This window comes from Echiichthys vipera (assembly GCF_963691815.1).
Source record: "Echiichthys vipera genome assembly, chromosome: 9".
NCBI lineage: Eukaryota > Metazoa > Chordata > Actinopteri > Perciformes > Trachinidae > Echiichthys > Echiichthys vipera.
Window position 1 is genome coordinate 21076933 of NC_139834.1, and position 17059 is coordinate 21093991.

General features: G+C 40.7%; 1 protein-coding gene across 2 annotated transcripts; it reads left to right on the forward strand.

The window, feature by feature from the left end:
* The first annotated feature begins 6545 nt into the window (after positions 1-6545).
* prdm2a (PR domain containing 2, with ZNF domain a) lies at positions 6546-16725 on the forward strand. 2 transcript variants are annotated; one of them, XR_014593344.1, is made up of 5 exons: positions 6546-6636; positions 8487-8550; positions 9062-13352; positions 13797-13959; positions 14055-16725. XR_014593344.1 is itself a non-coding variant. In XM_083920075.1 (4 exons), the coding sequence occupies exon 3, from the start codon at positions 9131-9133 to the stop codon at positions 13328-13330; it is 4200 nt and encodes a 1399-aa protein (XP_083776201.1). In that variant the 5' UTR covers positions 6546-6636; positions 8487-8550; positions 9062-9130; the 3' UTR covers positions 13331-13352; positions 13797-16725. The 2 variants fall into 2 exon arrangements, 1 of the variants encoding a protein (XP_083776201.1); XM_083920075.1 differs by having other exon boundaries at positions 13797-16725.
* The last annotated feature ends 334 nt before the right edge of the window (positions 16726-17059 follow it).

Sequence of the window (17059 nt, forward strand, 5' to 3'; positions counted from 1 at the left end):
AACCCTCTGACAGTTAGGTGTGTTTTTTATGTCATGTTGTGGACTTTTTCATACAGTGCTGTTAAGCTGAGGCAAGGCTCCAACAGTAGACTGTGAGTCGCACAGAGATGCTCTGTGTCTGGCTCCCTCTCCTCCGTGTGGTTTTAGGCAGCGGCCCAACGCCCACCACCCCGGCCTGTGCCCCACCGGCGAGCTTCATAACTCTCTTTAGCTCACTCTCTTGCCTCAGACTGCTGGGAACAATGGAGTCTTTTTAGAGGGGCAGATGGAGAGGCTATGGGCCGTGGCTGTGAAGCTGCTCGCCAGCAGCACCCTCTCGCCCCTTCAGCAAGGGGGGAATTCTGTGCATCGCTACAGGGTGGAGTCACTTCCTGGGTGGGCCCGGCATCGATCATGTGCATTTACACACACATAGGCACTTTGAAATACTCTAATAGCAATCTAAATCACTAACTATGTGCCCTCTGTGCAGATGAACACATGTTAAACCTATCATAACAGCCATGTTCCAGCAAAACAGCAGAGGCAGCTATAGGACACACCATAAAAGTGTGTGATTCACTGAGAGAGTCTCACTCAGATTCATGACATACACACTCAGGTCTATGTCTCATATTTAATTATCAAACTCAAAGCTTATGTGGTTTGCAGGCATGCATATGAGCTGACTGTGTGGAGGCTCTGCGTATTCATATGTTTGTGCGGGCCACCTTGTGCTTGTCTGGGTTATACATGTTTTGTACTATATACCTGAAATAAAGAGTAATGGGTCCATCAGAATTTAGACACAAGTTTCCTGTTCTTGTCCAGAGATGACTGAAAAAGTGTCTCAGAGGAAGGAAGAAACTGCTCAGCTCTAGCAGACGAATGAATGAGGAAATATCTTTCCCTCTAAATAAAACCACAGCGGTGTATTTAAGAATGTGTGTTTACTTGTACTTTTCTCTGTACAGTGGCAACCAGAAATACCAGGTCACTTACGTATAGCAGACTGGAACAGCCTGTTTGTGATATATTCCACACAGAAGAAACCTGTGGTCTCAACTGGTCATCCTTTTTATTTGCAGGAAAACTGTTGGTGCCCACTCAGCAAATTATAATCCTAACAGTGTAAAGAAAGCACAGATTGTATAACAAAAGAGGAATGAGGTTTTCCTAAATGCAGGACTTAAAATAAACACCAGGCATCTGACTAATTCTCTTACATTTGTTTTTGGCAGGTGAGGCTGACTGTCCTACAAGCTATTAAGCCAATATAATCTTACATCTTTCCTGTTTATCACATTGGATGTTTGCATAGTCGCTTTTTATTTTTAGGGTTACTTTTTTAGCGTAAGGAACCAGCAAAGAAAGGACATACTATAAAATGTGTATACTGTACACGTATAGGCTTCAAGTCGTACTGTACCTGAAACATTCTTAATACAGATACAGACATAGAAAATATAAATACTGCACCTCACCCCATCCAGACAGAAATAAACACAACAATTTGTATATAAAAAAATTAATTCATCTCTACATTAAATATCCAGGATTGGTTTTCAAGTTTATTCATTCATCTTCAACCGCTTATCCCGGGGGGTCGCGGGGGGTGCTGGAGCCGATCCCAGCTGACATCGGGCGTGAGGCGGGGTACACCCTGGACAGGACGCCAGTCTATCACAGGGCACATGGAGACGAACAGAGACAGACAACCATTCACACCTATGGGCAATTTTGGAGTCATCAATTAACTTAACACAGCATGTCTTTGGATTGTGGGAGGAAACCGGAGAAAACCTGGAGAAAACCCACACAGACACGGGGAGAACATGCAAACTCCACACAGAAAGGCCCAGGCCGGGATGCGAACCTGGAACCTTCTCGCTGTAAGGCGACAGTGCTAACCACTAATTCTTGCAAAATGCATTATCTCCATCCATTTCGAGGGGTAATTGATTATAATTGTCACTTATGATAAACTAGCAATTTCAAACAATTCAAACATTTTCCACAAATTGATGACCTGGCATCAGCAGACTGAGTGACTTAAGACCAAGTACACACAAACTAAGGGACAAAACAACTGTGGATTCCTACAAATGGGCCCTTCTATCATGTCAGTGTTAGTCATGCAGCATGCAGCTGGCCGTACAGGAAATAGTTTGAGAGCATCAAATGCATTCATTGGTGCCTTTATAAAACCACAATCTGGGGCATGATGTTTCAGAAGTGTATGGATGTATTTGTGGTTTTCAGCGCTTTGATGCTTTGGTTAAATCTACAAGAAATGATTTAATGTTTTGATTATTATTACAGACACAAAAGAGGTAAGCCTATATTGAGTATTTAATACTAAACAAGACATTTGTGTAAACAAGCAGCAGTTTTCACCACGTATCATTAGTTCACTGCAGTATGTGAATGAGTATGGATATGAGTGTAGGTCTGCGTGCGTGCGACGAGCGCCACATGTCAAGCCTGTGGAGTGCAGGAGGTTTGTGATGTCATGAGATAAATGTCAGCCCATAGGCCCGTGGGCTTTGAGTCCCACAGACAGCTGGGTTGAGAGGGTGGGGCTGGAGGTGGAGGGCCGCGGGAGGGGAATAAAATTGGATGACAGGCATAGTGTGTTTGTGGTCAGATGCAGTATGGATGATGCAAGGAATAGCTGAATTTGTTACTATGTGTGACTGTGTGGCAGTTGGAGACAGTGAAACGAGAGAAGGATTAATGGGGTGTGTGTGGTATGCAAGTGTGTGTGTATAATATCCCTGTACATGTGGTGTGCTGTTGGGGTCAGGGTGCATCTCTTAATGTGTGTTGGTGTGTGTGTGTGTGTGCACGTGTGTATGTGTGTGTGTGTGTGTGTGTGTGTGTGTATGTGTGCGTGTGTGTGTGTGTGTGTGTGTGTGTGTGTGCTCAGAAGTGACAAGGGGCAGTGATTCTGGAGGGCACATGTGTGTTTATTGGACTTTGGGGGATTATGGGCATGTGCCCCTGTGTGTGTGTGTGTGTGTGTGTGTGTGTGTGTGTGTGTGTGTCCGTGTGTGTGTGTGTGTGTGTGTGTGTGTGTGTGTATGTGTGTGTTTGTGTGTGCGTGTGCTTGATGTCAGTCCATAAATATACAGTACAGTGGGCTACAGTTGTATGCATATATGTACAGTATCATGTGTTCGTGTGCACTGTACAATTTGTATTTGTGTTCCGACATGTTCACATTAACATTTTCTTCCCTGTACATCTGGCGTCCCACGACATGAAGCTGTAAAATTTTATGTTGTCCCAGTGACATAACATGTCTGATTACAGGCAAGGCTTTGTCTGCCTTGTGTGGCACACATCTTCTATAAGGGAGCCTTATTGTTTCATGCCTAAGCTCTGCTCGCTGATCTGCCTGATACACAGACACGCTGTGGACCACCTCTCCCTCTTTCCCTCTTTGTCTTTCTTGTCCTATATGTTCATTTGGATGGTGAATGTTTCATTGTGCACAAAGTCATTGTCACGAACCGGCGCCCACTGCCACAGGATACGCAACCGTGCATGCATGTAATCTGGGACACACTTGGTTTCAGTTTCTCTCACAATCAATCAGTTTCCTGTTTCCTTTCAAAGTTGTTCTCAAGAATATTAATGACTTTAGACTTTTAGATGTGTTTAAACAAAAAGCATCCATAAACATATACATACATGCCTATTTGTTTTTCAGCAATCTTAATTAAGTAAGGGATAATGCCCAATGAGGGGTCCATTATCAGGAACTAATGGACAGCGAGGAGGTCAGAACCCTCAGGTGCAATCAGGGAAAGTGAGTTATTGTTTGAAGAGCCCAAAAAATATGCATACTGTGTTACTTATTCTTGTCTTTGGTGAGTGACTATGTTATATACAGGATAATGACCTCGAAGTGTCCATAATCAGGAATGAATGAATCATGTGGCCGAGTTTCCAACGTGCTTCATCTTATCGATTAACTCTCGATAATGTCCATTTCATTAGGGCATTATCCCTTACATATACAGTATAGTGTAATGTATATCAAAACATATTAAATAATGGAAGTATATACACAATCCTTGGGGGGGGGGGGGACGAGGTGCTCTGGAGTACTCACTCTGTACATTGCAGGCTTTAATCTTAGCATTACCCAAATTAAATAAATAATTTAAAAAACGTATATACCAGACCTCACTTTATCCCAAAATGGCTGCCTTTATAAATGTCCTCACAATCTGTATAACATTTGGTTTCAAAGTTCAAACATACAGTACCAATGTTATTTACAGTCAAACCAGGTGAGGCGTCACATGTTGACCTTAAGTTCGGCAGTGAGTTGCCTATTTGTGTCACATAGAAAAGGATGCATATCCTTTACATGTGGTAGCAACTTTACACACATATTATCACTGTACCGCGGCTCAGCATAGGGAGTCTGTGGTGCACAGCCTTTGCAAAGATTTGCTTCCTTTATCTTTGGCTATGTATCCATTTTATGATTTGACGTCTACGTGTCTGACCAGTAGATCCAATTGTGAGCTGCTCATCATAATTCCACAGATGCAATTGCCATCAACTGTGAAAGACATGATTTAACAAAGTACAATTTGTTCTCTGATAAAGCTGTAATGTACTGCCTTCACTTCTAGCTACTTTATGACATACTTTGACTGCTTAGCCATGTGTGTGACATGGCTTCCAGGTGGTCAACACGTGCTTATACCATGATTTGGCATCTATGTGTCTGACCAGGAGATCCAACTGTGAGCTGCTCATCATAATTCCACAGCTGCAATTGCCATCAACTGGGAAAGACATGCTGGTGCCTTGGGCATTCCCAGAGTAATGTGCTATGACATGCTATAAATAAACATGATCATAGTCAACTTGAAACTAAATTAGCTATGTGTAAGGACCCTGTACTGTTAAATACAAGCTCAACACACCACACTGTGACATCACAGCAAAGTTTGGGAGGTTAAATTGAAAATACAGAGAAGGAAAGCAGCCTGAGTAGAGACAGGCCTGTTGTTTTTTGATCTTTTGTTATGGCTCGCAGGAGTCTGGCATGTAGTTTGATAGCAAAACACCACTCAGCCCACATACATGAATGTGTCATGAGAACACCACCCATGTGCTGCACAATGTAACAAATGTACATGTGGGGCCTGGTGAACTCCTACAGATCCTCTCAAAGAAGTTCATTTATGTTGATTCTGGAGGTTGAAATAATGCCATGTAAAAGCAGAGGGTGTGAGCTTTATATGAACTAGTGCCTTGTGATTCAATTGATAATGGTTTGGGGATAACAGAGAGCTGGTCAGGGGACGAGAACAAATTCTGCACACTATAAACCTTAAACTTGCCAGCTCAGTTGGGCTTCTGTTCGCACAACAGAAATGACAATACCAATCAGTACGTATTTCTGCAAGATGAAATGACATCAAGTGAGGGTTCACGCATTTCTTGTAGATTAAAATAAACAGTATTGTCTTTTACAAGCTAAAATTATAGTGTTCATGTTGCTGTCTTATATATATTTTTTTAAATCAATGGCCTACTACTTCTGTAATTATTATAATTAATAACAATCCCCAAAGAAATTTAAGTCAAAAGCAACAGGACTTGGTTGTTTGTCTACCAAGACGTTTCACCTCTCATCCAAGAGGCTGATGAAGCCTGATGGCCTATGTCCAGTTGCTTTTGACTTAAATTTCTTTGGGGATAACGGGACAAATGAAAATATTCACAGGCTAATTGATAACAATAAAGCCATTAGTCTACTTTACACATTTTGAAATGCTCATGTCATGCAAACAACAATGAAATACATATTTGATGTAAATGACAAAGTTGTATCATATTCAACTATACCGAATCCCCAATCAATAGAGGCGCACTGATATGACCAACTTCTTCTAGGTTGAGTCTTTGTTATCTTGCGCCCTCTACTGGCCATTTCCAAACACTGCATGGATAGAGTTTGTTCAAAAATAAAATGATATAGGACTATATTTTTAACACGTATTTTTTAAAAGCATTTAACTGTTAAAAACAAATATTTCAAATGTAGGCGTATTTGTTTTTGATTTTGTTTTTTTTGAAAATTGAAGTGTAGGTCTGTTTTTAAGTCAATTGTAAATAATCCAAATAAAAAAACTCCCAAATGTTTCAACATGTAGCCTATCCGCATGGGTATCCTGCGTTTTATTTATATAGCCTAATTTTACTATTTGGAGTTAGTTTTTCCCCTCACAATTGTAGATTAGTTCAACATGCCATAAAAACTATTTTTAGGCAGCATGACTATATGTAATATCTTAGTGACTTCTGTAACGGTGTATTTTAGCATAACCTATACAGCATGACATGTGTACATTTTAATTAAACAACTTGTTAAAGGCTGGCAATGATGCGCTCGTGTTCTCATCGTAGTCGTCTAAAGTGGCAATGTTTTTTCCCCCAGTTGCCTTAACAAACCTATTCCCGATTGGCTCAAATTTGACTTCCATATTCGCTGACCAATCAGAACGTCAGAATCTTGTAGGTGCATTGAGGAAGAAAAAAAAACAACAGTACACAACCTGGCTCGAGAGGAGTATTTAAACCGTTCTACGGCAGTTTGTTTGTTGGTTCGGAAGCTGTAACGTGCAGGTTTGTGATAACGGTTGATTCGTCTTAACGGTCGCGTTTAACATTCTATTCTAAATGTAGCCATGCCTCTAGAGCTAGCATTGGAGCTAACTGTATTATCAAGACTTTAATGGCGATAACAGCTGATTTATTTCACTTGGTAAGTGAAGCCTTGTCTCGGGACCTTGACGGTTATAGGGTTTAGTGTGGTAAGCGGCTCTCTTGTATCGGGAGGACAGTGGTACGGCTATTTTAGAGAAGCCAGTTGACCTTTCGGTGGACGAGCTAGCTGTAGCTCTGTAGCAAAACAGTATGTGACGACGTGTTGTGTGATCAGTTAGCAATGGTGCAAGGACGGGGGCGCGTCATCAACCCAGGTGAAGCAGATGCGCGTGTGAACGCAACCGAAAGTCAACGTTAAATATTTGTTTGTGCTGTTGTCTTGTGGCTATTTTATGTGCTATACGTGTCAAATAATCTTGTTGCGGCGCAGGTGGCTTGACATATTAGTTTAATATTACGGAATTGGCTCAAATAGTTCAGTATGTAGGCCCTTGAATGGTGGTGATATCGTGACTATTTCAGTTTCATACATGTGCAACACGAACTCAACCAAAGGACTACAATACAATCATTGAAAAATGCGATGTGTAAACATGAGCTACAAGGTATTTGTTTACATTTTCTACCGTGCACTACAATGCCTCAATACTGTTGATGGAAGAATTCAGGCTAAGTAATACTAATAATAACTTCGCAAAACGAGCAACCCGTCAAATAAACGGACTAATTGAAGAAACAATTGAGTAAAATATAAATTCAGATTTTGATGCCATGAGAGCTCGTTCGGTCGTGAGGAGCAGCATGAAGAGCAAGATAGATCTGGCACACATGATGGGCCTGCCATTTTGTCCCTTTAGACGAACATCCAAATGCACTAGCTTCGTGTTTTTGCAGATGTTGCAGAAGTAAAAGGTTAATTTCATTTTGTGTGTGTGTGTGTGTGGAAGGCAGGTGTTGTAAAGCCACCACCAGGGCAATCTGGGCACAGATTAAAGCTGTGTTTTGGGATGGCACTCACTGTAGGCAACTACTAGATAAAAAACAAAATATAATAGTGTGTGTATATATATATATATATATATCATTCTATCATATCCACTGCCATAATCCTTATGTATAGTTGTATTATTATTACTGCTATTATTTCTACTATTACTAATTACTAATACTACATACTATTATTCTTGTATACCCACTTCCATAATTATTAGTCATATTTCTATTAATATTATTAACATCCCTGTAGTTGTTAATGTTAATTTCGATGGTGCTGTGCATCGCTCGGTCTCCTTCAATCCCCCCAAACCGGTCAAGTCAGATAACCACCAACCATCGAGCTGGTGGTTCCCAACATTCCCGCTGTTGGGATGGTTTTTGTAGCCACTGTGTGGAAAATTGCTGCAATGCCACTTGTTGTTGCTCATGGGGGAATTTTTGGGTCTCTGTAAATCATAAATAAATCATTGTGTGGTCTACTCTATAAGAAAAGTGTCCTGAGAAAACTATTTATGTGTATAAAATTGAACTGAAGTTGAATTATATAACAGTGTTACATAATGTGGGCCCATTAGCTCATGTTGTGTTAGTAGAGGATTTAAGATTGATATGCTTGAGGGGCATTAGCATAAATTAACAAGACGGGACCCAAGGCATAGTCAGCAGCCAAATGAGTGAAGAAGAGAAAGTCAACACCACCTCTGTTCACTCTTTTTGTGCTTCTTTTCAGTCAGTAGTTTAAGTGTCACACTATATTATGGGTTTTATAGTTTTTAGTAATGTGTGCTCTCTTTTCTTTCTTTTTCCAACAGAAAGAAAACCCTGTGTGTTCAGCTGTTAAGCAAAAAAATCCACTCTGCACTGGCCATTAAAATGGTAAGATGTTTTTTTTTTTCCTAATTATATGTTTAGTCTGTTGTTTGTATATCTGGAGTTTGGTAACAAAAATAATTTCCCCCCGGGGATTATTAAAGTATTTCTGATTCTGATGGTGTGATAACAGTTCTACATACAACTTTAATATAATGTTGACTTACTCGTTTATTCTATATACACTTGTATTGGAAGGTCTTTGTAGTTGAATTATGTAGATAGTAACATTATACTGTATACTCTACAATCATTTTACCATAATGCTGGTGTTTTCCCCCTTACTTGAAAATCTAATTTTATAGACATTATGAGCTGCAATGTTGCCATCTTTAAAGCCACGCTTTGGTCCGTTTCTTCCTCTCCACTGTGACTACTCCTTGTTGCGAGTTTCCCGTAGTGTAGATGCATGAATTTGATGTCATCGTTTTGCAACTCGCAACTCTCAGAAAATCATGCCAGCACTAATTATGTGTGGGTCTGCTAAATGATAATAATTTATTAATCTATTCAACAGGTGTGACAACTGTGAGAAGTCCCTTGTGGCAGACTTCCTTCAATGAGCTGGATATAACCTCCATAAAAGATGGAGGACTCTGCTCACTTGTACATCCCTGAATGTAGAGACAATGAGGATATAGAGGAGGTGGACATTTATCAAGAGGAAACTAACATTGAACTGGACATGATTAAGCCACTGCACCCAGATCTTCACAAACATCCTAACCAGGATACAGAGAGAGACCAGAACTCTTTTCCCTGCCAGCACTGCGAGAGACATTTTTCCGGCAAACAAGGCCTAGAACGACACATGCACATTCATGCTTTGGCGAACAAAGAGGCACCCACCTACAAAAGTAACAAGAGCAACATGTCTTTTAGTTTAAATCTGGGGCAGTCACAGCATGAGAAGATGAAGTCTCTGAATGTGGTAGGCCCAGTCATGCAGCGTCATACTTCATCACCCGCTAGTTCTAATACTTCCATTTTGTCAGCTGGTGACCACACTGCTCAGCCAGACAAACCGGGGGTATTAGAGGGGCATTATGCTTGCAAGTACTGTGAAAAGATATTTCCTACACATACTAACAAGCGGCGGCATGAGCACAGGATCCACGAGCAGCACCTTGAAGTCATGCATGCGGAAAAAACCCAGCTGCCCCAAGAGGAAAATCTTCAGAGGATATTCAGTGAAACACGAACACAGGAAACAGAGCTTAGTGACAATACAGCACCTGCAGCTGTTCTGGAGAATCAAATGGAACAAGCAGAACAATACATGCTGGATGTCTCTAGCAATATTTCAGAGAATCTCAGCTTTTATATTGATGGAAAGATAGTGTCAACAAGTACAGTCAGTAGTTGTGAAGCAGCTGAGGTTCATCCTGGAGCTTCGACTTTAGTTGGGCTTGAAGCCCTCATTCTGGACCCTGCCCAAATCAGCCAGGTTTTGAATACAGATTCAGTTCCAGGCAAAGAGATACTCGGTCAACCACTGACCAAGAGAAGAACTGCAACACCACCTCTTTTACCGCAAATTAAAACTGAACTGGAATCTGAGGTGGTTGTGTCTTCTTCCTCATCTTCACTTGTATCTTCTTTAATAGAGAATCTACTTCCTCAGAATACAGAGTCTACAGTTGTGCAGAAGGAGAGAACTGTGTTTCTGTCTCCAAAGCTGAAGCAGCTCCTGGAGAAGCAGGATGGCCTTAAACCCACACTTGCCCTCATCGCTGATGGCCAGAAGCCTTGTTCACCTGTCTCTCTCTCCGTCCTGCCTGCTGGATCAGGGAGGTTCAAAAGAAGGACTGGGTCCCCACCGAACTCTCCACCGCAAAACCCAACATCAAAAGAAGAAACATCAGATACTGGAGATTGTGATGCTTTAAGTACAGAGCAGATGGAGACCCAACATAGTTCACCTGCACACCAAACGGCCAATTTGAAGGATGACACAACTTCACCTGTGGAGGAGCCAACACAGAATCCAGTCTTGACAGAGAGCTGGCCCCCCACTACCGGTGGTAATTCCTGTAACCAGCAACCACTGGATCTCTCTAATACAGTCAAAAGCAATGAAGATTTAGCTTTAGCTGATGCCGCACTGGATTTGAGTTTGCAAAAAAAGACCCTAGGTGAATCTGAACTGACATTAAATTTATTTTCACAGGCAGTTTTGAAAGAAGGAAAATCAAATACATGCATGGTGGGGACGGCCTTAATGAATATTGGAGACCAAAATGTAAGCTTAGGGAATCCTGAGACCCCTTTAGTCACAGACTTCACCATACTTACAGGTCCAGATATGATGACCCCATTGGAGCCTATGGCAGAAGGACTTGTTTATGGACTTGCACTTCCCTCCAGTTCTCTGACATCGTCACCTACCTCCCTTACCCCTGTTGCTTTGCAGCCAGCTTCACCGTGCACTATAGCGTTTGCTTCCCAAGCCTCACACACAGTGCTCACTACTGCTCCTTCATTAATCACAGTTTTGGCCCCACCACATATGTCAAACCCTTCAAGCCAACCAATCCAGGTGTTAGCCCCAAATATATCTCCTGAGCCCCTGGTAATCTGCACAGAAAATGCATTGAATTTTTCAGAGTGCGATTTAACTACTGCATTTGGCACTACAAATTCTGCAAACCCTGTCACACTCTCCCAATCTCTTGACCCGACTCTAAATTTACCTGGCCATGTGTTTCTCTCTGATCAAATAGCTCTCAATCCGCCTTTAGTTGAATCTGCTCCTATGTCAGAAGTTCCATTCACATCCACTGTTACTTTAAATGATTCCCTCATCAACTCTTACAACATCACCAGCAACACAGTATTGATAGAGTGCACAATAGCTCTTGAGGCCCCAGGGAGTATAGTCCCTGCTACAGTTACTCTACAAGAAAACACTGCTGAGCCTCCAGCACCTACACAGATGGTTGTTAATCACATAGAACAGCAACATATTGTATCAGTGCCCAACCATCAAACTGTGGACCCCACTATTCTTATGTCCTCCTCGATCGCAGAATCAGTAACTCTATCCAGCACCACCCCAGTGATATCTGGTTGTCCTCCTCTGGGTCAATCAAGTCCTGACCCAGAGCCGGTTATTAATGCAGACCCACCAACTGTAAAAGAAGAGGATGCTGCTGACAGTACTGTTTCCATACCCAAAATCTCATCTAAAACCTCTCCTTCTGAGAAAGCTGAAGAGGACGAATCCTCACACAACACACCAAGCGATACACAGCTGCAGACTTTCACCAAGAATTTCATCTGCAATGTGTGTGATAAGCTTTTCCATTCCATGAAAGAACTGGGACATCATGTTGGTGACCATGCTGATGAATGGCCTTACAAATGTGAGTTCTGCGTGCTGCTTTTTAGCAAACCCTCAGCTTTGCTTGATCATCGATCAAGCCTCCACGGTGTTGGCAAGACTTATGTTTGCAGTGCATGTACAAAAGAATTTGTCTACCTTTGTAATCTGAAGCAGCATCAGGAAGAATTACATCCCACTCAGCAGTGTACATACACAGAAGAAGAAAAGGGAAAACTAAGACCTCAGAACTACAACAACTCAACAAAAGTCAAAACGGAGCCCCCAATGCCTGATGCTGCAGAGGAAACCAAGGATCTGGTGAAAAAGGAAGAAGGTGAAGTCAATGTGGCTGCTGCCGAACTGTTTACAACAATCAAAATCATGGCTTCAGATGGAGACAAAATCAAAGGGCCTGATGTTCGTCTTGGTATTAACCAACATTATCCCAGCTTCAAGCCCCCTCCATTTCCTTACCATAACAGATCACCCGCTGGCTCGGTGGCTTCAGCCACAAACTTTACCACCCACAACATCCCACAAACCTTTAGTACAGCTATTCGGTGCACCAAGTGTGGGAAGAGCTTTGATAACATGCCCGAGTTACACAAGCATATCCTGGCTTGTGCAAATGCCAGTGATAAAAGGCGATACACGCCCAAGCGGAATCCCATCCCACTGCGCCATTTTGCAAAAACCCAAAATGGAGTTCTGTCTACCACTAATTCTACGAACGGACTTAATGCTTCGAACAGACCCAGCCAGTCAAACAGGTCCAAAGCTAACCAAGAATCGCCAGTAAATGTGAAGTTCAAGGTGCTGAACAAAAGGAAGAAAAAGTTGGTTCAAAGGGTCATGCCACAGAGAAACAAGTCAGTCCCTTCATCAAATAAAATGTCACATGCACAGGTAGATGAGCAGCAGGAGATCTTTGTCTGCCCACACTGTAGCAGAGAGTTCACAATGCGTCGCAGCAGGACCAAACATATGGCAGTCTGCCCCAAGAAACCTAAAGAGGTAAAGAAAAGGAAAGAAGGATGTATCTATGTGACAAAAGAAAATAATGGACACCTGCTTAGAGGGGTCAAAGAGAAACAACAAGCCTCACCTCCGCATAAAACAAGACTCCAGACTTCTGGTCCTGCTAAAAGGCCCGCCATCCTACCAGTGCAAACTGTCTTTTCAAACAAAAGAAGTAAGATAATTATAAAAGAGAGCACACAGCCAAAACAAGAGACACCCGTTCCGAATGAACTTCCCATTGTTCGCACTTTCAACCCCTCTATGCGACAGTATAGCAGAATGCAGCATAGCGTTAAAGGGATCCCCATTAAAATCACTATAGTTAAACCACAACAGGATGCACCACAGAAGGATGAGCCGCCTCCCACACAGAGCCGAGAGGAAACAACCGGAGCTGTCATTGGCAGCTCTGAAAGGGTCCTACAGCCTGAAGATTACTAAACTACCTACCAGGGATCGCCAGGTAGTTAAATTACATTTAAGTTTATTCGCAAAATTATGATGATCAGGTGATATGTTTACAAAAAATATTGCCAAACTTAGAAAATATATATATACAGTAACCCCTCATTTGTTCAGGTGATATAGATACTACAGTGTAATTAATACACCAGTAGCTTATATAATAAAGCCCCTTGAGATTATACAGTATAAATGTCCAATTAAGGGTGCACTGCATGTTCATGGTCTGTATCACTCCCCGGCTGCAATGACTGTGCGGAGACAACAATAGTGCAGATATGGAAGCCCTGAAAATACTAACCAATCAGAGCAGATTGGGCTTTTTCAGCAGGGGGTCTTAAAGAGACAGGCGCTTAAACGCAGTGTGAATACAGGTATATTCAGATGATTGTAAGCAACCTCACAGCTGTATCATTCTCAATCTGTCTCGTTTTGTTCTTTTCAGGACCCTGCTGAGTGGAGCTCCTCGTGAATACTTGTGTCATAGTGATACTAAAGGGAGACAACTCCTAATCACACTGTAAACCACACAAACCAAGATTGCATCCTACTGTATAGTAAATGACAGAAATCGAGGACAGATAATACATACAACTAAGGATGCTGCAGTGAGTGGACACATTAAACTGATAATCTGAATGCTTTTGTAGTAGCTTGGAATTTTGTATATTTCTCCTTCATTTCCTAAACTTTCTGTCAACAGCTTGGATTTGCACTTTGAAGTTAATCTAACTGCTACATGTCACAAATTGGATCGGAAATTGGAGCTGGAAGGCTGCTCTCATTTCCTACTTGGTTTGTTATTTAGAGAGGATGGCAGGTGGCAATCATTCTTGGCATGCATTTGCACTTTTCCTTATCTGTTATCTGTGGCCTTTTTGTTTAAATTCTTACTGCATGCTGTGAGCTTGTACTACAGCTACTAGGGTTGTGAAGATTCGCCGATGCAAATCTGAAACAGATTTTAACGTTAAAGATGTAACTACATCGACACACGGTCAAAATGTACCATGAAAAGGATTATGAAGTTAAGAACCGGTTGACTTTGCTTTGCTGAGTGGAGTCCGCTTCCATAAAAGGTAAAACACCAGACTGTCAAGATTTGCATTGAGAGTATAAGGTAGTAGATGGTAGCGTTCCTATGGTTGCTTGTGAGGAAGAACAACATGGCTGACAGTTTACAGTGCACCATCAAATCTAAAATCTAATGTTTAGAAGAAATTTGGATTCTACAAGAAGGAAAAGTTGACAAAGTCTGGTCATTTATAAGGTCTGTAGAATTGCTACTGTATGAAGTATAGCAGCACAACGAATCCTAAAACTCACCTTGTGAGACGACATAAAGAAAGCTACGTGGTTGATGAGGATTATGTGTATGCTAGTAACATTACTGCTAACACCCAAGACAAAGATGGGGATTTTTCCAGCCACAACATAGCCTCAATTTGGCAAGGCCTAAGGTAATTACGGCATCTGTAGCGTTTTATTGCTCAGGACCATTTGTCTTCCTTTTTCTTCCCATACCATAATGTAAAATAAGAAAAATCTATTTGATGGTAAGCAGCAGTGTCACTTTTGTAAAATTAGCTAATTTTAATTTATTACTGAAAATGAATGTCTTCATTAAACAAATGTTGAGAACTATCAGATTGAATCGAATCATTATATATTAAAAAAGTATTGTTCCCTGAATCGTATCCTAGGCCATGTATCTAGATGAGTATCAGATCGTCTGATAAGGGGGAGATGCACATTTCAAACAGCTACATTAATTTAGGATGGATTATGTTGATGCAAATAGGTCTTAAATGCTGAATCTGGAAATAACCTTTAATTATATGGAGAAGACCCATCAAGATGACTTCTGAATGCAAGATTACAGAATCATAGAAGAGTAACACACTCTTTATAGTATAATGTAACACTGGCCTCAAGCTACCTATCAAAATTCTTTTTGAGGATATCTGTGCTGTAATTAGGAAAATCAAGCTTTTCATTATTTCAGTGAATGTAACATTCAGAGTAGATTTACTGCTACAGTTTTTGCAAATCAAATCAATTGTATATAATCTGGTTGCCCAAGTTGCTATGTATTTGTTTAAAAGTTTTCAGAATAACGCTCTTAAGTGCCATCAAATGTGTTATATTACTAAATGTGGCCCCATATTCCATTTGGGAAAGATTAAACTATGTTTATTCTTTGCCACATGGAATTTATTTTGGTGGCCCACCCGAATAGATTAATTCATCTCTTCAGAAGTTTGCGTGGAACTGCAGATTACTTTAAACAATGCATAGATGTGCAAACTGCAGATTACTTTAAACAATGCATAGATGTGCAAACTGCAGATTACTTTAAACAATGCGTAGATGTGCAATCACATTTTCTCAAAGGGCTAATGTAGCCTAATATTGGATTTAGGAGTTTATAGGTCACCACAAATAAATTCCCAACTTTGAGGGAACAGTTTGATGTATTGGCACTGCAATGCCAAACAGAAGTACTATATAATCTGTACAGCTTGGATGCATGATTGCCACTTTCAATTCTATTATTGGCAGAGCTAACTCCAGTGCTTGGCCTCACTGCATTAATTTTGAATTCCTGAATAGTTACAGTAGTACAGTTTACTTGTGGGCTGTATTTTGTGCCCAATTCACAAAATGCTTGTCAGAAATATGATTTTTGTGTGTGTGTGTGTTTTTCCGATTCACAAAAGAAACACAGTCTGTTTAGGTCGTTGTCATCTATAGCGTACAGGCTTTGTATCATTGCTTATAATCTGTTGTCTACAGTTTGTGTGACGTGTGTGTATAATGAATTCTAACATGTATAAATCACAAAATGGAAATGTAGGCTCAGTTATGGGGTAATTTTTGCTGTAACCGTGAACAGTAAATGACAGGGTTGTATACGGAAATGATTGTGGCAAGTTGTCACTAAAGAGTGAGTGTAATTAATGAATTGTATCTGTTTGATTTAAATATGTTATAAGCTACTAGTTTGAACATCCAGTGCTATACAGGGTAATTATGTCATTCTGATTGAATTGAGTTATCATAATTTGGGCAAGCTAAACCTTGACAGTGGCCTGTATCTGCGAGACAGAGTAAAGGTTTTTTTTTTAAATTTTTCAACCCTCGCTGATAATATCTCCTTCATTCAGACAGACTGCAATATGTTGGATGTACAGGGCGGTTTAGAAGACTGTTATTTAACTGTGAAAAGTGCTTGTAGCATTTCAAAGTGTAAATTGAGTCATGTATATTTATTAGTAATTTAAAATCCTGTTATCAATATCTGAACAGTTCCTCTGTATGATTTGCACTAAAGTTTTTTCAAGCGAGTGTTCAAAAATAAATGGAGCTTGTTATGTGAAGCTTGTGTGAAACCTTATTTCGTACGCAAATTAATCGCATTATTTTTTGAATTTCATGTTGCAAAATACGATGAACTCAGTTATTTATTTATTTATTTTACAGTGTTAACAGATTTAGACTCCAGACTTGCATGTAGCCTTCTGCAGTATATGCCATACTTGAAAGTATTAAAATGTCCAGGTGGTGGCACACTTTCACACTTTACTGGAGTGCTGGATTCAATAGAGAAGGGGGTTTGTAACTCTAGTGTTTGTCCTATTTTAAAAGCATTTCTCCACCACCACTTTAATATCCACATTTGGAATCTGTAAAAAAGCCGTGAATCAT

What these genes read in the sequence shown, in the direction of transcription:
- prdm2a (XM_083920075.1), top strand. Translation starts at nt 9,131, where the DNA reads ATGGAGGACTCTGCTCACTTGTACATCCCTGAATGTAGAGACAATGAG.